The 25,405-nt window shown below is 42.4% G+C and overlaps 2 protein-coding genes across 12 annotated transcripts in view; both read right to left on the bottom strand.

The window, feature by feature from the left end:
* Positions 1–262: 262 nt before the first annotated feature.
* On the bottom strand, positions 263–12,504 carry ILKAP (ILK associated serine/threonine phosphatase). Its single transcript, XM_063132362.1, has 12 exons — positions 12,338–12,504; positions 11,511–11,576; positions 10,018–10,074; positions 7,669–7,788; positions 6,389–6,515; positions 5,216–5,322; positions 4,269–4,362; positions 3,743–3,830; positions 2,938–3,059; positions 1,534–1,653; positions 1,309–1,390; positions 263–555 (listed from the first exon to the last, which is right to left on the bottom strand). Exons 1-12 carry the CDS (start codon positions 12,390–12,392, stop codon positions 415–417), a joined length of 1,179 nt encoding a protein of 392 aa, XP_062988432.1. The 5' UTR covers positions 12,393–12,504; the 3' UTR covers positions 263–414.
* A 7,612-nt stretch (positions 12,505–20,116) lies between these two features.
* The window catches only part of KIF1A (kinesin family member 1A), a 117,951-nt gene continuing 112,662 nt past the window's right edge, over positions 20,117–25,405 (bottom strand). For all 11 annotated transcript variants that reach the window (XM_063132379.1, XM_063132381.1, XM_063132382.1 and 8 more), the window contains 2 exons: positions 24,204–24,322; positions 20,117–23,943 (listed from right to left, as the gene is read on the bottom strand). In XM_063132379.1, coding sequence (XP_062988449.1) covers positions 23,901–23,943; positions 24,204–24,322 — 162 coding nt within the window. In that variant the 3' untranslated portion in view covers positions 20,117–23,900. The remainder of the gene's footprint in view (positions 23,944–24,203; positions 24,323–25,405) is intronic.

Here is a 25,405-nt window from a genome sequence, read left to right as displayed (position 1 = left end):
AAATTGCTGCTATTCATCAAAATACACTTGTTTGGGAAGGGATCTTGCCCATATGTGTTTTAAAACAAGCTGCAATTTAAGTGTATCTGTCCCCTTGGGTAACCAAGATAAAATGCATTTATTTTGTACTGGGACGTGAACGAGAGAACACGATGAGAATCAATGAAGGATGATTTTAGTCTAGCCTAATAAGCCTGTCTAGTAAGGATGTTAGATGGCCTTATCCAGCTCTGATTATATGAAACAATGAATTGATCAACAGTTAGAAAAAAAAACCTTTATTTACAAATAAGAGCAATTCAGGGGAAAACACACACCAAAACCTTACATACATACACACTCACAAACACACCAACTTGCTCTATTAAATCCACTGCATGCTGCTAAGGACCTCCCTTGCACATATTCTTCCCATCACTGTTCGATCCGGACCACCACCACGGTGACGTTATCTGCTGAGCCTCGCTGCACTGCTTTGTTGGCCAGCCTGTTACAGGCTGCTTCATACCTAGCATCAACAGAAGATTTGGCATCTCTTGGAGGAGTAGTTTTGTCCTGTTGAGAAGTGGAACACAGACAAGACAGGGTAGTTTCCCCCCACTGACTTTAATGATAATACATGCCTCCCCAACCCCACAACAACTTGAATCTTTAGAATTCCCAGAGTAATTAATCCAAGCTTGCCTGAAGGCTTTTTTTTTTAAAAAAAATGGACACAAGTATTACCACCATCACCTGCCCCTAGCCGCTACTCCTATGATGATGACAGAGCAATGTACTCTCTTGTGCCCTTTTCTAGCCTGAAAGCACAACTGCCCCTCTACATTTAGAAGGGAGGTAAAATAGCCAACTGTGCAGCCTGATCACTAATGCCTTGTTTAACACAGGGATGTGTGCTGTGGAGGTTGTACGTCCTGCCATTTTGCGCTTCTAGTCTCAGAGCCCTCGGGGAGGGAAAAAGATTGACCACTGTTCAATCTCCATGTGAAATGGAGGCTAAGACCAGGATTGGCTCCAAGGCTTTGAATCTGCAAGTGTAGATGCCGTAAGCCTGGCAGCAAGTGGAGAAAAAGCAACCTCTCAATAATTATTTGCTGTACTGAATACACTTAAGTGTAAACCTTTCACAAATAGCAAAGAAAAGTTGTTCTTGGTAAGTGACAAAGCAGATAAAGTAGGAAGAATGGACATGTTATCCCCTCAAGAGCAGTGAATGTAGATTCGAGTATGGTTCCTCTCGCACATCCCTTTTCTAAGAAATAGTGACATCTCCCAATCAAGTTACTGAACAGACCTAGTTCCTCTCACCTCTAAACAAGACATGATGAAGTTCACAGCTTCTTCTGGTGAGAAGACTTTGAAGAGACCATCACAAGCCAACAGGATAAACCTAGAAGAGTAATTGGTGCTACATTTTAACCAAAAATCTTAAGACAAAAGAAGTTGCTAGAGTCTGGTGTTTGCTCTTTTGAAGCCACTAATAGAGAGAAACCACACATATTCTCCTCATTTCCAGGTTTGGTTCAGTTTTACCTGTCATTAGGTGTAAGTTGGCAGCGCTTGACATCTGGCACAGAGATGACCCCAAAGCGCTTGTACTGTCCATCACCGATGGAGCGGGAGACCTCCAGGACACCCAGAACACGCCCTTCCCTAAAGAAGGGAGAGGGAGCGATTCACTATGTCAAAAAGTTAAACCCCTAACTTGTGCAGTGGTTCTCAAACTTGGGTACCCAGATGTTGTTGAGCTACAACACTAGGGACAATTCATTGCTAAGTTGAGGCAGGTTTTGCAAAAACCTTCCCTACAGACCCAGCCCAAGCTATATGATTCACAGGTGGCTTCCATAATTCTTTTTAACCCACTACACTGTAGTTCTAAGAGTCAAGTAAAATTAATACACCTTGATCTGAAAGATGTAGTTTGCCACATTTAAGAAAACAAATTAATGCCTGCTCTTCTTATCTAGTAGCTTAAGGTTGGCTTATGAATCGCCTGGCATTACAGTCATCTCCTAATTCACTGGCATGTAACTCGGGGGGCAGGGGTGCCCTTGCTCTACTGGAGTGGCCAAGATGAGGCTTGGATGGGGGGTGGGGAGCAATAACACAACAGTCTTCTGTAAGTGGCATTTTCTTCCTTGAGAGAAATATATAGGGTTGAATCATGTTTATTGAGAAGCTCTCACAAATTCATGGAAAAATATTTTGTATGAGACCAAGTAAGGTGCTACGTTCGATCCTGCATTCTCCCCCATCCCTGCATTTTTTAAAAATGGAATTGCTCACAGTAAGTTTGGGCAAACTTCTGCTCAATACCCTGGAGAGCTATTTCCTTTGACAAAGCAACAACATTTGGCTATATATGTACCACTGTCCTCACTGATTAGGAGGCAGTACCTTAGAGTGTACGGCAGCACTACTGTTGAAGGCACAGCAGTACCTTCCGTCTTGTCTGCCATGGAATGAACTCAATAGCAGCATGGCTTTCACCAGCCTTCCTCACTGTGTGCTTGCCAGATATGTTGGACTACAGCTCCCATAATCGCCAGCACATGCTCAGAGTATTTCTCACTTTTTTAAATCAGGGTTGGTTTGTGGCTCTGACATATCACAAGTTGTGAAGAGTGGTGGGACAGAAAAGAGAGATGCTGCGTGCTTTACAACTGAAGTAATAAACCTGGCTGTCTAAAAGGGGCCCTTGTAAGACCATTCAAACCAAGGCCTAAAATTATCTAGCTGCCCCACTACATAGAATACAATTTACAGGTATTTCCTACCTGACAGATGAATGTATTCATTGTGAGGAACACCCCACCTCCCAAGTCTCAACTGTTGTTCAAAATCCTGGATACTGTTGAGCAGCTATTGGAGCATTCAACACCTCCAAAAATGGGACCCACAACTCAATCCCAACCCTTCCTTTCCCTCCATTACCTGACATTGCCTCCAGCCTTTTGGATTCTCATTCGCTCATCGTACTGTGTTGGGTTATGTTCCTTGCTGAGACTTAAGGCTGTATGTTTCCGACTCTCTTCATTGTAACGACATAGAATCGCCTGCACTGACAGAAGAGCCCACGTGAGCAAATATTGCAAGCTCAAAGTCTCTTGCTGGGGGTACAAAGGAGACAGCTCTCCCTTAAAGCAAACCGCAAAGCATGTTCTAAGCAGCATGGTGTATTGCATCCATCCAAGTTCAATACAGATGGATACTGTGGCCACCAGGCATTTCCAGAAGTTAGCTTGAGTTGAGAAAATCTTAAAGAACTGAATGAAAGATACCTCCGCTGGGCCTACAGCACCACCTAGAGTCCATCAAGAAAATCTGAAGAAGCACAGAGCTGCTCTAAGGTACATTTTCACACAAGAACAAAGCATTTGAGGGAGCTATTTTGGGGATCTACTGCAAGATTAATAATAATAATAATGATAATAATAATAATAATAATAATAATAATAATAATAATAATAATAATAATAATTTATTTATTACCCGCCTCTCCCTCTGGATAGAGGCAGGGAACACCACCAAACACAATATAATACATAGAATTAGTTCAAAGAACATATAAAACCAATACAATATTAAAATAACAATCACAGCATCTTAAAATTCTTAGGTTTAAAATTCATCTAATAATAATATATTTATTTGGCTATGGATTCAATATAGTTGCTGTAGCACCTCACAGCAGAACTAAAAGAGTTGCCCTCATCAACTGCAAATCCAAGCTGCTTACCCTGCTGTCTCCAAGATTGGCAATAAACAGAGTATTATCGACTACCAGCACACAGGTTGCTGTGGAGCCATCCTTCCAGGCAGGTTTCCTGCAGGCATTGGAAATTGGGGGCAAAAACATGAGCCCAAACCTTCTTCGAATTAGGTTTCAAACTATTCAAGATTGCAGCTGCACAATTATGGGGTCGGAAAGCACCACATGGAATTGGGGTTTAAGGATCACCCACATGTTCATAGAACATAAGTGGCACAGCCTTCCCCGCATTTTGAAGCGGCAGAGTCCACAAGGAGAATTGCATGTTGGACTACCTTCTCCTCCCAACGCACATACTAAAGGATGCCTGCCAATAGAAAGCTAGTTGGAAATTTAGGTAAAAAGCTAGGTTAGAACCCTTTTTGACATGCTACCTTTCTATGTGCAGGAAATGTGTGATATAGCATTCAAAGATGCACCCTTCCCACCACCACCGTCTGAAGTTATACCGCCCCAAATTTCCCTAACAAAAGCAGGACACCCATGTACTTACTGGCTTGAAGCCTGCTTAAGAAATTCCTCATCTGTGTGTTTGAAAGTGTCAAGAAGGCATCTCCTTATTGCTTTCTCCACACTGGGCACCTCTCCTGTTATACAAACGCCAAAAGAGTAATCAGTCATTTTTTTCACTTGCCTGACAGCAGGCCATGCATATTCGGCACTAAACAAAGCCAAATTACTGCCAAGTTTTGCTAACAGCACGTATTATGACTATGGAATTAATGAGCTCTAGAATTCAGATTAACGGCTCAGTCTCAGTTTTTACCAATCTGTCCTTCAGGCAACACTTACTACAGCTTCATTACCTCCAACTTCACTTCTATTCAAATTCAAGGCACTTGTGCTGACAAAATAAAAGCACTGTAGAGCTTAGGACCTACATACCTGATGGAGCAACTTCTCCCTCATGTAGCTGCTCCGTTATTTAGATCTAGTGGGGATGCCCTCTTGATGGTGCTGCATTTGCCTGGGATTCGATACATGACAACCCAAGAAAGAGTGTGTGTTCTCAATACAGGCCCCTGATGGTGGAAATCCATTGTCAGCACCAAGTCTTACCAGATTTTGGAGCCAACTGAACACCTTATTTGTTCACCAAGGGTTTCAAATGAATCTGTCTTGCTGCATCTTGTACACTGTTATTTATCTGTGTTTCTGTTCTCCTCTTTTTACTAGTTGATATTTATATGATTTGACTGTGTTTTATTGCTTTGATACCTCACTTTGGGATTATTTTACAATGAAAAGCAGGTAAACTGATAAAATAATATCCATAGGACCAATTTTGCTCAATCAAAAAAGCCAACATGATGACTGACAGGCACCTGTCAACGTACAGCACCAGCACTGCTTTATATCAGAATATGTTCTCAGTGACCATGCAGCAGGGGAGACCTCAAGGAATAATACTATGCACCACTGCCCTCCCCCATCTCTTACCCTTTGGAAATTTCCTGATCAGATTTTGATGCAGATTCTGTGCTGCATAGGTTGAAGCTCGAACTCCTCCATGGCCATCAAAGACAGCAAAGTATGAGACACGCGTTCTGTAAGGGAAGATACACATTGACAGACTATCCCCCACTCTGGAACTGGCCAAAGATGTGCTGAAACTGGCAAAGGTGCAGAAAGCACAACGTCTGCTCCTCTGTGTAGAGTCTCTAATGCATCTTTCCCATTGGTCTTGCAAACAGTTAATCTTTTCTGCAGCCCACAACTACAAACAAGAGAGACTCCCAGCCAGAAGACACACATCTCACATTTCTAAGCCCCAGCTTGCTTTGATAGATCAGCTATGAAAAGGCTTCAGCATCTGTACAAAGGTAGCACAGCTCTATGCTTCAGGATGTTTTTCAACAGGGCCAGTTCTCCAAACCAAGCCCCACCCCAAAGATGGCAAAATCAAAGCAACCTCACACGAGTGGAGTGTCAAGTACATCGAGCCCGCACAAGGAATTTGAAGAAAACACACATGTTGTTTGTAAATGCAAAATACAGGTTCACATTTATCTTCCATGTAGGAAGCACTTGCCGTTTCAGAATCTGAGGTGAAAACAGCCCTCAGAGTCAACATCAGAAGACCCAGCTAATGACAATAATGGGTGATTGAAAGGATAAGTTAGTCTGAATCCAGCTGATGATTCTAGGATTAAAGAAGTCCTTCTCAAATAAACTACATCCCAAGTCATTAACGGAATATTTAAAAACAGAAGATTCCTCCATTCCTAGGCTTAGTCTAGTGTCACTAGAAGTCTGAAGAAGTATGGAATTCCAGATCTTGTCCATCAAGAAAGATCCAGAGTGAAAAGTCAATCAAGAAAGATCCAGAGTGAAAAGCATATTGCTGATGTGCTTTTTGGGGGGGATGCCTTAGACCCAATTTTCTGTTGTGCTTACCAAAATCAGCAATATCTGAGAGGAACAATATGTTGGAATGTCAGTGGAATGCAAAAGAAACAAATCCAAGCTGAACCCACAAGTGCCAAGATTGGCAATATGACTATAGCATTACAAGGGAAAAACACAAACCCCAACCATTTCCACACACCAAATCAACTGGGAAGTAACATGCACACGCACAAGTCAAGGCAAGTATGAAAGTGTAGAACTCACATCTGAGAGGGCAAGGGACTGCACTCTTCTGTGATATCGTTCAGAATAACATGAGCATCCTGCATTTCTTCACGCTCACCCTTCCTCTCAGCCACATAACCCTTCAGGCCAAGAATACCTTCAGAGTCTAGAAAGAAACAAAGCAAAGATACATGCAGGATTCAATCCCCATCCCTGTCTTTGAACAAAAGCAAAATAGTTACCTATTGAAATTAAGGAAGCAGTATTCTGAAAACCTCTTGGCCTCAAAATGTATTTAAACTTTAACCAGTATACCTATGGCACCTGTAGCTGGAGATGTATCCTGCAACAGCAGCATCAGAAGTGTTGCTGTGGTTCTAAAAAGCTATGTAACAGAACGCACCAACTGGAGTACTATAGCAATACCAACAAAATAAAAGACTGACAGCTCTGAGGAAGGGACACTCCCAAGAAGCATTTGCAAAGAGGTAGGCAGAATGCAACGTTATAAAAAAAGCTTTTCAACTGAGTTAGAAGCCACCCACTAAATATGCTTAACCCATGAAGCTTGTGACAGTACTATGTTTGCCACCACGCTGCAACACTGCACAGGTTCGCTAGAGAGCACATGCACTCGAGGGATTGCTATGAATGCAGCCAATGCGATTAAGACAGGCCACTGTCAACACATCACAATCCTGGTGGGAAACTCAGATATCATGTTTTGGCTTCCACACTCTAGTTTGGTTCAAATCAGCTAAGAAACTTCCCACGTGTGGATGACATGCTTTAGACAAAGAGTCAGATGGAAAACGTACAACCTGGTGGCAGCTAGGCTATATAACAAGAAACACCAATATATATTTGGCATCATAAAGAGTTTGTGTGGCAGAGAAGAGGGGAAAAACAGGCTTGGGCATTGTGCATGTTAGTTTGTTAGTGCAAGCTAATGAGGACCAAGCTGGTTGAAAGGCAACCTATATGTTGAACTTTAAAAAATAAACAGTAACGCCGCTAACCTACCTCACTGTGAGGAGAAAAGGGGATGACTCACGCGTAGACCGCCCTGAGCTCTTTGGAGGACGTGTAGTTTACAAATATGGCAGAGGCACCACAGTAATGGAGGAGTAAAAAGGACTTGCAATAGCACCCTGAAGGAGGGGGAAACCCAAACTTTTACAGAGGTGGGTCATTAAAAATGGGCTCTACCCATGGACCCTCCCATTTCTAAGGAAGACCACAAGCAGGACTGTCCTGAGGAAACAATTTCACCTTTGACCTAAAATAGAAAAATATTTGGCTTCAGACTGTCTGAAAACCTTTACAAACTTTCTTTTCCACAAGTTCTTCACTCCCATTCTTCTCTCCCTCAGTGGACTTCCTCTTCTCTCCCTTCCCATGGCTCACAGGAAGGGAAACCTGTTCTGTGGGATGTGGAGCTGGAAAACAAAATTTCCGTTAGGGATCCCATTCTGCTCTCACATACTTACAATGACTAGTTCCTTTTCAATTCCAATTCTACAAAATTACACTATAACTCTTACTACTACTACAGTCTACTGACTATTTTAGACTAAAGTCATTTTCTCTGTTGAACTATTATTATGATTAAGTTGAAGTCAATGTTGAGGCCATTGAGCTTTCTGTAACTTAAGGCTGCAGTCCTACAGACATGGAAGGGCTAGTTACTCATTATATGAAAATAGATGCCAACAAAATGAGAATGAGAGTTATGATCTTTTTTTCTAAATTAAGAAAAAGATGAATTTGGAATGGACAAGCTGTTGGAACATGTGCTTAACCCATTCCCTTCCCACAGTGACTCCACTAAGCCTAAGTGACTCTATTCAAGCTAATTTTCCAAAGAAAAAAGGACATTATAGAGTTCTCTGTCTGCACATAATGTAGGGTGACCATACAGAAAAGAGGACAGGGCTCCTGTATCTTTAACAGTTACACAGAGAAGGGAATTTCAGCAGATGTCATTTGTATGCATGCAGCACCTGGTGAAATTCCCTCTTCATCACAACAGTTAAAGCTGCAGGAGTATAGCTAGAGTGACCAGATACAAGAAGGCAGGGCTCCTGTGGCTTTAACTGTTGTGATGAAGAGGGAATTTCACCAGGTGCTGCATGCCTACAAATGACACCTGCTGAAATTCTCTTTTCAATACAACTCTTAAAGATACAGAAGCCCTGTCCTCTTTTCCATATGAACACCCTAAATAATGTCTAGTTCAGCTTTTGCTTGGGAATACGCCCCATTCAAATCACTGGGCCTTACTTCTCAGTGAAAATGTATAAGAACAAGGCATAAGCATAGTTTTGTTTCAAAGTCATAATTAAAGACATATCTTATCAATTCTGTCCAAGGTATTATTGATGTAGGGATTCACAGTGAAAATAGATTCAAACACATTACCTATCCTCTGGCAGAAGTAGAACTCCCAAAGTACATTTTTCCTTTCGTTATCAACACACAGATAATGAAGTTCCCAAAACCCTATATATTTCACATGCATGTTTGAGTATGTACGAGAAGCAAGAAGCAAATCTCAGCCAGGTCTGAATTCAATCAGCAACGCTTCTCAAGCAATGCCCCCAAATGCTCATCCAGAATCTTAACTATTATGGCTCAAAATGATAAGCATGACTCCATAAAAGCCCTGTTATTTGCAGCATTTTAAAATTGAAGGGACATACATTAACTTCTGGAAGCACATTTGATGCAATGCTACATACAGTATAGTGACCCAAGAGACAAAGAAAGGCCATAGTTAGCCTAAGCAGGATGGAGAGCTCTTGTGAATCTCAAGATTACAGCATAACATAGAAGATGCCCAACAGGCTTAAACCCAACTGATTTCAATAGGGTTTAAGTGTCCAGTTAATCTGGGCAAAGTGATGAGGTCACACTGATTATATCAGGGTAGGCAACCTGATGCCCTCCATGTTTTGGCCTACAACATCCATAAACCCCAGCCAGCATGGCCAATGGTCAGGGATTATGGGAGTTGTATAGGGTGACCATATGAAAAGGAGGACAGGGCTCCTGTATCTTTAACAGTTGTATTGAAAAGGGAATTTCAGCAGGTGTCATTTGTATATATGGGGAACCTGGTGAAATCTCCGCTTCATCACAACTGTTAAAGCTGCAGGTGCCCTGCCTTCTTTTAAATCTGGTCACTCTAGTATAGCTCCTGCAGCTTTAACTGCTGTGATGAAGAGGGAATTTCACCAGGTTCTCCGTATGTACAAATGACACCTGCTAAAATTCCCTTTTCTATGCAACTGTTAAAGATACAGGAGCCCTGTCCGCCTTTTCATATGGTCACCCTAGAGTTTCACTGTTTCACTGGGATTATGTTGTGAGGAAGAGGCAGTTCTGGTCGCAACCAAAAAAATGGTGCTAAAGCAGCAGCCACCTGAGAAGTGAACTGTCAAATGAATTAAACTAAAGAAACAAGTAAAGGGGATGTGGTTTTCAAGGGCCATTTTACCCTCCCTCAAAGCATTACTTTGATCTCTGAAAATGTAAACCTGTGAGCATCTGGTGCAGTTCTATGGTTAATCAGCACTTGTGGGATTCAAACATGCTTAACTCCCAAGTGTAGCTCTATTATGGTAATGCAACCAACAATAAATAGAAATCTGGAGACAGCTACTCACTTGAGTATCCACTGCTGGCAGGTGGGAGATCATCAAAAAGCAAAGAACCCCCTGCCCCTAAAACACAAGAGAACACATGTCCAGAATCCACAACTCACAGCAAACAGATTTCTGAGACAGTTTCATAGAAAAGATGACATTTACAAAATACCACTCTGTCAAGATAAAATACTGCCTAAAGTTTGGCCTCTTCCAGTCATTCCAATGCATCTAGCACACAAAACAGGGGGAAAAGTCACCTTGGGAACAATCGTGTGCCCTTAGACATTGGCCTAATCCACACCAAGCAGGATATTGCGATATGAAAGCAGTATATAAGAGGCAGGAGCCACACTACAGAGGTACTGAAGTGCACTGACAACTGTTGGGCCCCGTTTAAACATACCTAGGGTGTCCATATGAAAAGGACAGGGCTCCTGTATCTTTAAAAGTTGCATAGAAAAGGGAATTTCAGCAGGTGTCATTTGTATGCATGCAGCACCTGGTGAAATTCCCTCATCACAAAAGCTGCAGAAGTATAGCTAGAGTGACCAGATACAAAAGAGGGCAGGGCTCCTGCAGCTTTAACTGTTGTGATGAAGAGATTTCACCAGGTGCTGTATGTCTACAAATGACACCTGCTGAAATTCCCTTTTCAATACAACTCTTGAAGATACAGAAGCCCTGTCACCCTAAACATACCATATACCACATTCATAGTGCTATATCCTGCTTGGTGTGGCTCCTGCCTTTTATATACCACTTTCATAGTGCTATATCCTGCTTGTTGTGGATTAGGCCATTGTCTGAGAGGCCATAGGATAGTGGGGACTCCCCCCTCCAAGGTCAAAGACAGCGCTCTGACCTTAGAAGGGAAAGTCAGAGATTCGACCCCCTTGCAACTGGCATGCTGCTATTCACTCCATGCCCAAAGCTTGAGGTAGGTAAAAATAGCTTTAAAAGATATAAAATATTAGCAATTCATAATAACAGATTAAAATGTAGCGTTGTAATATTGTGAACCACTGAGAGATTTTATCATATTCAACAGTATATGAATGCCACAAATAATTAACTCCCTCTGTCCTCATGATCAACCCTCACAAAAAGCTGTGAGGGCTGATCATGGGCTACAGGAAGGGACATGATATTGATACCTCAGGCCAAAATACTTCATCAGCCAAGAACAGGATTTATAAACTGCTCAGGAGCAAAGGCCTACTCCTATTAGAAGGAAGATGGGACTGGAAGAGAAAAATAAGTGTCGTTTAGAGAAATGCCATAAAAAAAGGAGAAGAGCTCAAGGAGGGAGGCTCTTCTGTTCTTTTCTTAAAACAAATAAAAGAGGCAGAGTATTGGCCATAGGCAAGTAGTTGGGATAGACCAAAAATACAGGCAAACCAGAAGGATGCAATTCACACACACCCCTATACGCATGGGGAAACCTTGGCAAAGGACCTGGTCACCCCCTTCTCCTAAGCTGATAGAGAGAAGAATGCAGACAAGTATCCTACCCAAATCAGTGCTGCTGACTGGTGGAAGATCCTCAAAACGCAATGGTCCTTTCTGCCCTTCTTTCTCTTAAAAACAAACAAACATCAGAACATAAGGTTAAGAGGGCAGATGGGATTTTTTTGGGGGGAGGGGTAAGGAATCCTAACTCAGATTCTAGGGCATCTGAGGGCACAATGCTACGCATGTTTAGTCAGAACAACGCCCTACAGCTCCCAGGGGGATCCTAGCTGGCAAGTTGTAGGATTTCTTTCTGCCTTAAACATGCATGGGACTGCACCCCGAATCAGTTGCGGGCCCCACCCCAATCCTCCTTGTCTTCCGGCCCCTAGCAGCCGTCACAGCACTGGCAGGAGTCATTATTGTTCAGAGCTCGGGTGGGTGTTCGCTGCAACCGCAGCAGCGACCTGTGTGCGTGTTTCCCTGCACACCAAGCAAAGGACGAGGCTCGTGCGCTGCATGCACCAGAGTGTCAATACGCGACGCGTGCATCTGTGCGTGTAGCTGGGTACACACGCGCATGCGTGTTGCATCGTGTTTGTCAAAGCGGGGCCAATACGGGGCATTATTTAATAACAATAATAATGAATTTTAAAAAAACGAAACAGCCACACATAGAACGCCCCCGCAGTCAGCTGGAACCCGGGGGAGGCATGGTCGTGCGAATGCCCTGAGCGCACGCGTGTCCTCTTGTAAAGCACAGAGGAACTTCAGGCTGCCAGGCTGGAGCCGGCTCTTCCATCTAGCGGAGCTGGAGGCCGACAAACCAAAGCTCCTTCCCCACAGGCGGACGGTGGAGACCGGGCTTTAGAAGACACCGCACGCTCACCTACTGCTGTAGCTGCCGGAGGTGCCGGCTCCGGAAGGTCCCCGAACAGGTCCATCCACCCTTAAACTCGGCGGCGGCGGCGGCCGGCCCGAGCCGCTTCCTCCTCCTCCTCTCGCAAAGGCTGACCTAGCTGCCAATCATCCTTGTAAGGCGGAACCGAGCCCCCCTCTCATTGGCTGCTCTTCGCCCTCGAGGCTGTGTCACCTTGGTCCTCCGTTCGATTAGCACTCCTTAAGGGGCGTGGCCAGAGCAGCCTTCTATCTCTAGGGCAAGATGGAGGGAAAATGTAAGCCTTTGATAGGTTAGATGCCCAGGAGGGCGGGACTGAAAAGCTCTAACTATAGACTCGTACGAGCCTTCTTCCGTGCCCATAATTCTTATCTCTATGGCTCCAACCAAGGAGGTGGAGTTGTCTTCTGTCAATCACGGGCAGGCCCTCCTAGTCTGGTCTGGTCTGGCCTGTTCGTTCATCGCTCGAACCCGCTGATGACGCCCGATGCGTTCTGTTCCACCACCACCACCACCGCTGCTTCCTGAGGGCGGTGCTTAAGGCTCGCGCGCGTCAGGGAAAGGGGCGGGGCCAGGTACAGGATGTGGACAAAATAAGTGTCTGAGTGAAAGGCGCGAGCTTTCTCCCACGATACATTTATGAAAGACAACTAGCGGTATTTTCCCCCTTAATGCTCCCAGTCCCACTCTAAGCGAATTTGCTTTGAAATTATTCCTGTTGTTTCGATGGAGGCCCCTTTTAAATAAGCACGTTTCGAGTCGCAGCCCGTTTTTAAGATTTTGATTGTGTATACTTCAGTTATTGTATATATTACGTTATTATATTAGGATGTGATGAATGATATATGCTACGATATATATTCATTATGCTTTGATATATTCATATTTATATATTAGATATGAATGATACGATATAAATGATATGATAGGATATATGCTACTACAGTGAAAATCATTATATTATTCAAATTATAGCAGTTACAATTTGAACATGAAAAAGTGCCTTTCCTTCAGAGTGGGAAAAAACAACAAAGAACCTTGTGGGACCTTAAATACTAAGAAAATGAAACTTATGCCCCCATAAATTTGTTAGTCTTTACACTGCCACTAGACTCTTCATTGCTTTTACCTCCTGAAAATCTACTTATTTAAGCAAGCTTTCCTGGCTTGTAACTGTTTATCATGCTGCTGCTGTTTTATCGTTTCATTTCAAAGTTTCTATGTATTTGTTTTTGTTGTAGTTATAATTGTTTATTAACAGTGTATCTTAGCAGTAATTTTTAGTACTTTTGTATGTAAACCACTGAGAGTTTTTATTATATTAAGCGGTATACAAGAATTAATAACATAATAAAACCTAAGCTGGACCACTCTGTCAGGTCTGTGAGGGATTCCCCAGAGGGGATTGGCCACTCACCCCCCTCAGCTGCCAATGGCAGGCTCACCATGAGTCATGTGACAGCCCCAATCCACCCTTCTTTCTTCTCTCAATGACAGCAGCAGCACTGGGCAGGCCTGTCTGTGTTGTGTCGCACTCAAACGCTAGGCATACCTTACATCATTGTGTTTCTTGGTTTTAAGATGGATTTGGTCATGGGAAGGTTAATGGACCCAGAACTGCTAGAGATAATCTACTCTGGGCAGAGTGGTTAAATTCCCTACATTTGATAAGCAGATCTATCTAAAAAAGATGGGCTCTTCTGGAAGGGGAGAGCCATTTGAAAATCAGGGTTAGCTCTCTCCCACCCACCCCAGTGTTACGTAGTTTTTTTGTGAAGGAAGAAACACTTTCAAACAGGAGAGGAAAATATCCATTAGGCAATTTTGCTGCACAAGCTGGACTATGAGAACAGCTTCTTTACAGTTCTTTTAATTAAAGAGAGTTGATTGAGTTCTTTGAGGAAGTGTCATCTGAGGAGAGAGATGATCCTGGGGCAAAAGAAAATGAATATGCATGAAACATGCAGAGGTTTGCTTCGTACTTTATGCTACAGTTATCTCTGCTTATTTACGTTTGGCTGTTTGGACAGACTAAATACAGCTCTTCAGCAAAGTAAATTACAGGCCCATCAGACAGAACAATTTTTTGCTTCTGCAAAGGATTGTATAAAGCCACTGCAGGACAACTTTGAATAGTTCTGGTCAAAGACCACCATGATAGCAAAAGATTTGGATTTATAGAGTCCCTCTCTTCTTGTATGCAGAAAGTCTCAGCGGCACATAGAAACTAGGTGTGATCATCACCAGTTTGAATCTTCTAAATAATTGTACAATAAAATCTTCCTGAAATTATTGAAATCAGCAGCAGTTTACAAAATTGCTTTTCCTCAAATGTGTGCTGGTGCATGAGCAAACTTGAAAAGTTTGCCATAGGAGAGGATGATGGCACATTTTAGGCTTTCACAAAACTGACTTGTATGGCACTCATGCACAGCTTCATGATACATAGTTGGAAATCGCAAGGGAGCGGAAAGTGACACTTTCCATTTGTTGGGATGTAGTTGATCTGCTGAGTGGGAAACACCTTTGACAGCTAGCACCAGAACTGACCAAATTGATTAAAATAGGCCTTACTATACCTGTTTCATCCTGTACATGATCCTGTAGAACAAGGACCTTTGTACACTCAAACATGGGACGAGCAATGGCTCTTCTACATGGATATAAACAGATATCTTGGGAGATGGATATTAATGTTACAGTGAATGACTTCGTCCAGAGAGCACCAACTAGAAGTAATATGTTCAGTGTGGAAGAATTTGATCAATGTGCGGAAGTTCACGTAGCATTGCAGCTTTAAAGTAAGAGCTTTGCACTGGCCTATTACTTTTCTTATCCTATTTGAATGTATTTTCCCCTATTGATGATTCTATGGTTTCTCCTGCATGGACTACCGTATTTCTTCAATTCTAAGACACACTTTTCCCCCCATATAAACATCTCTAAAAATGGAGTGCATCTTAGAATCGTGGGTGCATTTATTATTTCTTAGAATTGAAGCTTTTTTTCTGTTGGTGGTACTGAAATTAGTGTGCGTTTTACAATTGATGGCGTCTTAGAATCAAAGAAATGTGTTATTAACTTGCCTGAATGCCTTAAAAAGACTGCCTCACACCCACCTTCTCCCAGGTTTAGCTCCCCCCAAAATTGAAACATGAACCTCCCTGACTAAGGCTTCTTCTTCCAGACTTAAGAATAGTTAGGCAGATCATGGTTATCAGAGTACATGCTGGTAAGACCTTTAATCATTTGCCGCAGTCCAGTGAAAACAATCCGGGATTGCAATCTGCAATTTCCAAATCCAGCACCATGCATGTGCACTGCTAAAAAGATGGCCAGTGTTGTCAGTTCAGGCCCCCGTCTTGACAGCGGCACTTTGGCGCTGTGAGGTGCCTGGCTCCCGCAAATGTGTCCCTTCCCAGCATCTGCACTGGAAAGAACACAAGTGCGAACTTCCCTGCAGCGCTGATGGGGCAGGAACAAGGCAGCCAGAGGAGGACAAGGAAAGGGATGCCGGGTTCCTGAACCACCTCTTCTCCCTCTGGCTGCCCATTGCTTCCCCCTTTTTATTATCTGTAGCTGTGTAGATACAGATAATAAAATGTAAAAAGGGGGAAGGAACGGGCCCCGTTCCTCTCCTCCCTTACTCCCGTTTTTTATCTTTACAGAGGCGCGTTCCTCTCCCTCCATTTTTTAAAATTACTATTTACCACAGGGCACAGGGCTCTCTTGGAGGTCCGCCCTCTTCCCCATCCAGCCCATGGCGACCGACTTTTTTTCAGCAGAGTTCCTGGGGTTTGCCACCAGTTGGCTTCGCAATGGCGACTGCATCATGTAGATGACCTGCTGCTACTGCCAATCCACCCGGGGGCAAAGAGTTTGTGTAGATAGGTGGGCTGATCAAGAGTATATGTGTTGGTATGTTAAGTCCAGATGCACCTTCATCCCCCATTCTCAACAGTATAAGACAGGAATGGCCAATTTCTGTATTTGTGTGTGTGTGGTGGGTCCTCTGTTCCCTAGTAAGCAGTGCAAAAGTATATTGTGCTACACAAAGCAGTCATTTCATAAGCTGTATATCAGCTTTTAGTATAAAATTAGCTTCCTCTAGTTGTAAGGACTTCACAATTATAGAGCACATGCACTCTGTCGTAGCTGCGGCATTACATAGAAAAACAGATTAACATTAAACTGTTTGGGAGTAGTTAGTGCCTTTTCCCTTCTGCCCATATATAAGATTGCCCACTAAGATTCTTCTCTGGGTGCTCCCACCTTCAGGACTTTCAGTGTATCCGATGTCCAAGAAGGTATAGGGCCTCTTCTGTCATGGCACCTCAAATATGGAACACCCTCTTCAAACATGTTTGCCTGGTGATCACATTACTTTCTTATAGGTTCCAAGGAAAAGTTTTGTTCAACTTCTTAACAGACTAGAATTGTGATGCTTGTTATAGGAATAATGACCTGTGGTCTTTGTTGCTTTATAATTTACTCTTGAATTATGTTAATCCTTTGTAAGCCACGATGAAGATCAGTGGACATCTTTAAAATAAATAACATTGAAGTGTGGAATGTTGCACTTACAACTTTTGAAAAAAAATGTGGTTAAAAATGTGCACACCTGTTAAATTTTGTAGAGTAGCCTGAGGCATAGTAAAATTTCTGGGTGTGTGTTTTGTAGGCTGTAGACATTAGTTGGTGATCTCTGATATAAAATGGTAAACAAAATATTATGTACAGATAACTCTTTTTAAAAAGCTGCCTCATATGGGTTGAGAAAAATGCTTTCCGGGCTTGTTTATTTCTGGATTTAAAAGATACTTTGAAATACTGCATTGTTTTAATTAGCAAGACAACATTCGATTAAGAGAACAAACAAAAAAATTCAAGGATACAACTGTCCACTATTTGCATAAATGCCACATTTATTTCTTTAACTGAACAATGCCTTAAGTGTACACAAACAGTTTTTAAGACCCTAATTTCCAACACTCATAATTTAAGACATCAAGAAAACTAGACTCATTACTTCAGTATTGTTATTTATACAGTGGTAAAGGGTGTGCCCACAGCAATCACATATATACAAAGCAAGAGAAATGGTCTCCCAGCACTTGGGGATGATGTCACAGGAAGAACTGATGTGGACAAACTAGATCATGGAAGCACAGGCAAAATAAGATTAATAAAAATTATAAAAGTAACCACAATCTCTGTTATTATACGGTAAGATCTTGATAGCTCATGAATGATAGTGATCCTTCATACAGATCATTCAATACACTACAGAGAGACAGTAAGAGCATATTAAACAGTTAAACGTCTTGTGTTGTTGTCGCAGTTGCGTGTTCCCATAGAGGTAAGCCATCTCCTCCTAGTTCCACAGTTCTTATCTAATTGTGCTTCTTTCACTTGTTTCTCTGCTTGCCTGTTGCTTTGTGATCATTTTCAAGACTACTTCATGCTGGGATAAGATTTGACATCCTTCTAATGGAGGGTGATATAGAGAGCATCTGTTCTGTTGGGTAAATTCCCTGTTATTCCCTATCAATTTAATGGAAGGGGAACGAATTTTATATAAACAAAAGAACTGTGCCACTCGTGGTAACTAAAAATCATTCTCCAACCAATATATTTTATCAACACATATAAGCATGACATACTATGAAATTGTATTTTATTCTATATCTCACTAGCTTCCATCTGGGAGATTGGTATAATGTTGAGCAGAGTTAGAAGTTTCCCCTGTTGGTATTTAATGCTCAATTTAATAGGGACCCTTATGTACTGGACTTCCCAAAATATGAATTGAGAAAAAAGTGAGTGTTTTCTCCCTGATAAAGGCTCCAATATTAATGAAATGGAATGATTTATAAAGCATATTTAAAAATATTTACATCTCAATAGAAAGAATGGCAATAAATCAGTGGAGACTCTTCTCAGGTGGTTTGAAGTTTGATTGGTAAATTTATGTGTAACTTGATATTTTGGCAATGAATGAAGTAGTAATGTCAGTAGTACAAATGCCAATGATATGCAGGGTTATTAAAATAACATTGCAATAGTTTAGATCTCTAACACTTCTATCCCACCATAATTAAAGAAATCTTGTAAAGTTATCCACACTAACAGGAGACTGCAGCTTCTTGCATATATGTTAGACAAGCTACTGTCAATTTATTGAGTTCACTTTTCACCATCTACTTTTCAGTTCTAATGTTTTAAGTCCTGATTCAAAAATTCCCCATTGATTTTTCAGGGCCTTTGGGTTAAGGCCTTTGATCCCTAACTCGAGACTCATGTTTTCTGCAGGTTTGCTGGCCCCAGAAACATGGAAGAGAGAGAGAGAGATCAGGTTCTAACCCAAAATTCACGCTATCTCAGACATGCTCTTCAGGTTGGCTGACCTAAGCCATGTCCCGTGTCAATCCCTCCCTCCCCATTATACATTCCTTCCAAGAAAGTGAGCCTCATTTGCAATGCAAGTAATAGTCACATTTTTTGTCTCCCTTGATTGTTTGATCCCAAACAAATGGACAAGGAAGGATACTGACATGATGTCTTCATTAATTACCACAGACATAATGCAATCTTTTTACAATTTCAGATGTAAAATATTTTTAAAGTCCTGATGCGGTGATTCTACAATATTTATTTTTTACATTTCTCAACCACCAAATAGTCAAAGTTCTCTACTGCAATAAGTTTTAAAGAGGCACAAATGGTTCTATTGAGTGAATGCCATCAGCCTCTGAAAGCCTTCTCATACTTGGGAGTGAAGAGAAGAGTCTTCTGGACAAGAATGGTAATATTAAGCCTGCAGTCTTGTGCACAGTTCTCTGGTAGTAAGACCCGTTAAACACAGTGAGACTTGCCTCCAAGTAAACATGTATAGGATTCCATTGTAACCTTTGTTTTTGTTAGAAAGAGGAGCTTTCATAGAATCATAGAATAGCAGAGTTGGAAGGGGCCTACAAGGCCATCGAGTCCAACCCCCTGCTCAATGCAGGAATCCACCCTAAAGCATCCCTGACAGATGGCTGTCCAGCTGCCTCTTGAACGCCTCTAGTGTGGGAGAGCCCACAACCTCCCTAGGTAACTGATTCCATTGTTGTACTACTCTAACAGTCAGGAAGTTTTCCCTGATGTCCAGCTGGAATCTGGCTTCCTTCAACTTGAGCCCATTATTCCATGTCCTGCACTCTGGGAGGATCAAGAAGAGATCCTGGCCCTCCTCTGTGTGACAACCTTTTAAGTATTTGAAGAGTGCTATCATGTCTCCCCTCAATTAAAATGTTTTCTTCAAATGGGCTCCAGGCAGCGGTGGATTTATACAACCCTTTACTATAAGAGCCACTCAGGACTTTTCAGAGAATTGAAGATTCAGTGCAGCCAAATTATATTCATGAAAATGTTCTGCTAAAACCCATCTAGCCTGCTGATGTCAATGGAATTCTTCTGATGGGTGATAGATCAGACACTGATAAGAGAGCAAGAATCACCACTGATTAGAAATTGAGAACCATAGATGGATTTTCATGAGGAGATTTCTAGATCTTCAGACTTAGGGTACTTCCAAACTTAGGATGCTTCCTGGAGGTAGAGCGCTTTTTCTGTATCTACATCCTACTATGTTCTATCCATACCAGTGCAGTGTACCATAGCTGTGTAGGCAGGGAGGAAGGGCAATTCCTCATCTTCCTCCTATCTTCTGTAATACAATTACAGGTTTTTGATCAGAGTAGCACTGCTGGTTCTTGTTAAAAACAAAACAAAACACTGTCTATAAAGAGATAATGGGAGACCTAATTTTTAAGGCAGCCCCCTTTAAAATTGTACCTTTCTGTGCTTTCGCAGCTATGACACCGAAAATGAGCCATGCAGGGAGAAAACGGCATTTCAAATGAGCAATTACTTTGTTGTTTTATACACTGGGACTTCCTGCTGCACTCAGTCCTAGAAGTATGAATGAGGCTCAGAACTGAGTATTTCCCCTTTCTCCAGAACCCTCTAGGCCTGTAGACCTTGACAGTTGCAAGATGATGTGCTGTTTTTCAGAGGGAGATTTCCCCCCTCTCAGCAGTTGCTGCTTTCTAATCACAATGGTGAGTTAGAGAAGGCTCTGGAGTATTTGCATTCTTGCTATTAGAAAGTCTAGATACCTCCCAGCCGCCCAAGCACTAAGCAGTTTCAAACATTATTTTTTAAAAATAGTACTTGCACAAATGTTTCATCAGAACTGAATTCGCATACAACTATAAAAAAAATCAAAGGGCATAGTTGAACCTCAGTTAAATAGCTACTTTGCATGTTGGGAATATTGAGGACAACTAGTTCTGGGAGGGAACAAATTCAGGAAGCAATTAATTAAGGGGCTGCTCATAGGGGTGCGAGAGCTGCTTTAGAGCATCCAAATGCATTCCTTTGCATTCTTTTAAAAAAGAAATATATATAAAGAACAAGCAGTTAATTTGCAAGGATTACTGAAGGTAAAAGGCAAACTCTAGGGGCAAGGGCTTGTGTTGCAGGACACAAAATGGAAATTCATAGCAAGCAATAGAGAAAGGAAGGGCATCTCCAGCATCTCCTCCCCATTCCTCAGGGATGCCAGCTCCCACCCTTCTCAATTGCACATTTTTCTCTCCGCACCTGCACAAGAGAATGAGCTGCTATTCCACTCCTCCTCTTCCCCCCCCCACCCTGTGGACTTTCTGATGTAAGAAAAAGGATGGAAGCAGCACTGTGGAAACATGGGAGGGTTACAGAAGGAGGTCTGTGTTGTGTAGACCCCCTGTTAAAGGTGAGTGAATGGAGCATAGCAATTTCACTGTAAACTCCTTGTCTGGAAGCAGCCTTGGGCTGGAAAATTAACGTGAATCAAAGTTATCCACCAAGGCTGGTTTTTTTAAAAAAACAAAACAAAACATTAGCTTCTTTTTGGGCAGACAGGGAAAGTAAACCCATGGGGGTTAAGATAAATAAATACAACTATCACATGACAGTTTCCTCCATATTCATCTTGAGTGAGCTGCAAAATAGTGTTCTTTATGCATATAAAGTTGGACAGCACAGCTTGCAAAAGTGTATCCGGATAGGCAAGCCCTTAGTGTTTAATTTATTAAAAATGATTTAAGAATGATTCTTGAAGGAGCATCTAACACCACAAACACCTGTGTATAAAGACCAGTAAAACATGAGGCCATGGGGAGAATTATCCCTTCTGACTTTTTGTTGTCCTGTAGAACTAAAACAGAATGGGAGTGAATCAAAAAGTACTAGGCAGCAAAGAATGGAATAAAATACTAGTGAGTTACATTATGTCTTCTAGTCAAATGAACAGACTGCGGAGCTGGGTTGGGGAGTGGATTCAGAACCTTTCTTGCAGAGTCTCTCACGGTTATTCTGGCCACTGTTCTTGCTGGGCTATCTGAAGGCTACATACACCTGGGGCATTGTATCTATGGAGAAGGAATTCTGAGGTTCTCACCTTCTTTTTGCCCACATCCCCACATCACAAGAAAAGTGAAATTCCACAGAAAAATCACTGCATAGACAATCTCATCTGGGCATCACACAGGAAACCAAACAGACACAACAATGGGGAAGTAAATAAAATAAATAAAAGTGAGAAACAACCAAACCAGGGTGCAACCATGCTGTGCAAACTAAATTCCATTGTCAATGGGAGATGATATAAACCCAAGAACACATGTGGAAAGGGTTGGAGATCCTCACGGGTTTGTCGAACATCTGAAAAGGGGAGTTCTGAGCTAAAGCCCAGCCCTGATGGAAGGATCATCTTTAACTACTTAATGCTAGGGACTTCTTAGTTTTATGATGTCTCTGACTCTTGCCATTCTACTTAGAATTCAAATAGTCCTGAAAAAAGAAAGGAGTGAGGTACACATGTGGAAGAAGACTTTTAAAAGCATCCTCTGATACAACAGTGAAAAACGGTCCATTTTATATCCCACCATTTTCATTCCTATGCTATGGTCCTATCCTTCTTGCTACTATCCCCTATCATTGATTCCAAACCTACTTTCCTCACTCATAAAAGAAAATAACAAAGGGTCTTTCCAGACAGTCAGTTTTGAGTACAACAAACTTTCAGTAGTTTCTCATTTGCTGTGGGAAGTCCAGACATCTTCCCTTGAGTTTACACTTCTGTTGTGCAGATATTATATTTTCCTAAGCATTGGGAGTATTCATACTGTGTACCTTGGAAAATGCAATGCTCCCCTCAGATAGTGCAACCATTACTGTTCCAATCGCTGTGTGGAATATGGTTCTGTGTCACAGGAACCAACTGAATACTGCCTGTGACACGACTGGCAAAAAGCAACCCAGTTTCTTCCTTCCCTGCCATGGCAGGGAAAGGGATTAAGCAATCTGCCACCCCAACATTCCTTTACTGGGAACATCATGTGCTCACCTCCAATATCACATCCCTATTGACACAGGACTGAATCTCAATGGCTGAGTTCAAACGATCGGGGGGGGGGGGAAATAAGCTGGCCGCAGCTTGTTGTGATGTCTGAACCCAGCTATGGGTTCTGGGGTGATTTGTAAACCACCCCCACCAACCGCCCTTGCCAGGTTCAGACATCACAGCAAGCCACACCTGGGGAGGGTAATTAGGCAGTGTGCGATCAACACGCATTGTGCAGGAAAATAAGCCACAGTGGCTTATTTTCCTGCCCTGACTGTGCGAACCCACCCAACGTTACATGCAGATGAATGTTACATTCCCCTATTGGGAATTTTTTAACATGAAAAGCAGCCTTGGGAGGCTGATCCTGGAGGCAAAGGAATGTTTGGCAGAGGGGGGCATCCCTTAACCCTTTCCACACCAACCATTATCCTTCTCAAAGTGAACATCCCCAACTGCAGCCAGACAGCAAGGGTAGTGCTGTCACAAAATGAGATACCCTCACAAAATGGTTGATGAGGCTCTCTCCAGTCACCACACTGTCTCAATTCCACATCTTTTCCTTTACCAGAAATGAGATGCAGCAGCATGAATGTGCGTAGGTGTGCAGGAAAAAAAAGAACACCACATGATAAACAGAATGTACATTTTTCAGTGAAGTAAATAGAAATAAATACTTTATAAATATAATCTCAAACTACTCTTTCTTGCTCTATCAAGTAATTTTTAAAATGTCAATAAGTTATGAATTATCAGCACACAATCCTATCGCTTCTATCTCCTTTTTAAGTAACATGATTTCTAACTTCCACTCCTTTGCAAATTCCTCTCTTAATGAAACAATTGCTTTAAAAATCAAATTAAAAAAAAAAGCTCTTGCTTTGTTAGTGGCCATATATCACCCAATAAAGAGATGGGTGGAAGATCACATTTGCACAAGAATTCCAGGTTTCTAAAGTTACAATAGAAATGAGTTTGGCCAATGAAGCTGTAACTTGAGATGGATCCACTCTGTGGCGCAGGCATCTGGAGAGATGAATGACAGGAGAGATCCAAATTTAAGATGGGACCCTCAAACAGCACCCATGAATTCACTTTGATGAGGCAGGCTGTTCTTCTAGGCTAAATTCTTGTCTGGGCTGTTCTCCGTCTAGATAGTTTGGATCTGTTGGAGAAGCCAAGAAAGAAGAAAAGTGAAAGCATGGAGAAAAGATATAAAGTTGAGGAGGAACTACTCTTCAGATTCCTAGCCCATCTTCAGAGAGAGAGAGAGAGAGAGAGAGAGAGAGAGAGAAGGCTTCTGAACTGAGTGGGAAGCCTTAACTGTGTGCCATTTGGACCATGGAAGTCAGAAGCTGTTTCCAATATAGAAACATTGAACGTTGCTCTCACTCCAGAGGGTTGGCTATAAAGATATTCAATTACCTTATTGATCCAGCGAGGAGAGGGTTAAACGCATACAGCCAGTCATGCATATCTTTGTCGTTGCTTGCCTGCAGCAGGATCCCACGGTGCTCAGTGCACACAGCAAATGTGTTGGGGGTCTGAAACAGAAAAAAGCGCATGTGATACCCAGTAATAGAGGAAAGAGGATACAGAGGAGCACACAGTAGAATGTAATGAGTGCAAATGTCAAAAGCTAAATCAGATAACCTCAGAATCTCTGTTTGGCAATGTGGTAACGCCCCCTTAGCCAGTCACACTGTTAACGGCTTAACGCTTTGTTTCCAGACATGTAAATATTTGTGCACATATAGAGCACACACTAGTTTGCAAAGGTCAGAGTCTTTTCCCACCATAACTAGAATAGGACTGGCCCTCTGTCTTCATCTTGAAATGGCCATGCCTCAAGGTGTTGACCTCTATCACTTCTAGAGTATGCACATACCATCTAGAGTATGCATATACCATCTTGGTCACCCAGTCTCTGCCTCACACCGTGTTCCTCTTTACACTGAAAATACTCTTGGGGCAGGAGAGGGAGGATCTGGAAGCTCTTACATCCCTCCTTCTTAAGGGTCTTGCTCAGGATTGCATGACCACAGTTGCCATTCAGTGCCACGGGCAAAGGGAGGTGGGTCTGTTGATGCTATGCCAAAGCTATGTCTGAGGGCCAAAAGTGGAAAGGGAGTCTTGTGAACCACACTTAAGATTATGAAGAGCAAGTCAAGCCTGTTTCAGGTTCATTGGATAATCCAAATTGTGGGCTTTTACTCAAATTGCAATTGCTGCAAAACTTAGCACTTCGCAAGTGTCAACCATGGCTTCCAAGCATAGTTCGCAAGAAGAGTCTATGCTTTTTAGTTGCAGCATTGTGCGCTCAAGAAAGTGGCGTCTGAAACCATCAGGCACAGGACCTTCTTGAGCAAAGCAGCGGGGAACCAATGGGCAGGCTGGCTGTAGCCTGTTCAGAAATAGCTCTGGTCAAGCCACTAAGACTAGCCCGCTCCATTGTCATTCCTTTCTCTGTACTTCACACCGGGCCTGTTCAGATGGCACTTCAGGCTCGGTGGTTAGTGAAACTGTGGTCCCCAGGGGTTAGCAATAACCACAAGCCGTGCTATTGCACACAACACTATTTTCTCCCTCTTCTCTCCCCATCCACTTTTCCTTGTGTGTCATGTCTT

The sequence above is a fragment of the Elgaria multicarinata genome, chromosome 8 (assembly GCF_023053635.1).
Source record: "Elgaria multicarinata webbii isolate HBS135686 ecotype San Diego chromosome 8, rElgMul1.1.pri, whole genome shotgun sequence".
Taxonomy (NCBI): domain Eukaryota; kingdom Metazoa; phylum Chordata; class Lepidosauria; order Squamata; family Anguidae; genus Elgaria; species Elgaria multicarinata.
Note: the sequence above shows the minus strand (reverse complement) of the source record. Positions and strands in the feature narration are given on the sequence as shown.

Coding starts and splice junctions, on each gene's coding strand:
- ILKAP (XM_063132362.1), bottom strand. CDS start 12,392: ATGGACCTGTTCGGGGACCTTCCGGAGCCGGCACCTCCGGCAGCTACA. Junction 11,577..12,337: donor TCCGGCAGCTACAGCAGTAG/GTGAGCGTGCGG, acceptor TTTGTTTTTAAG/AGAAAGAAGGGCAGAAAGGA. Junction 556..1,308: donor TCATCATGTCTTGTTTAGAG/GTGAGAGGAACT, acceptor ACTTCTCAACAG/GACAAAACTACTCCTCCAAG.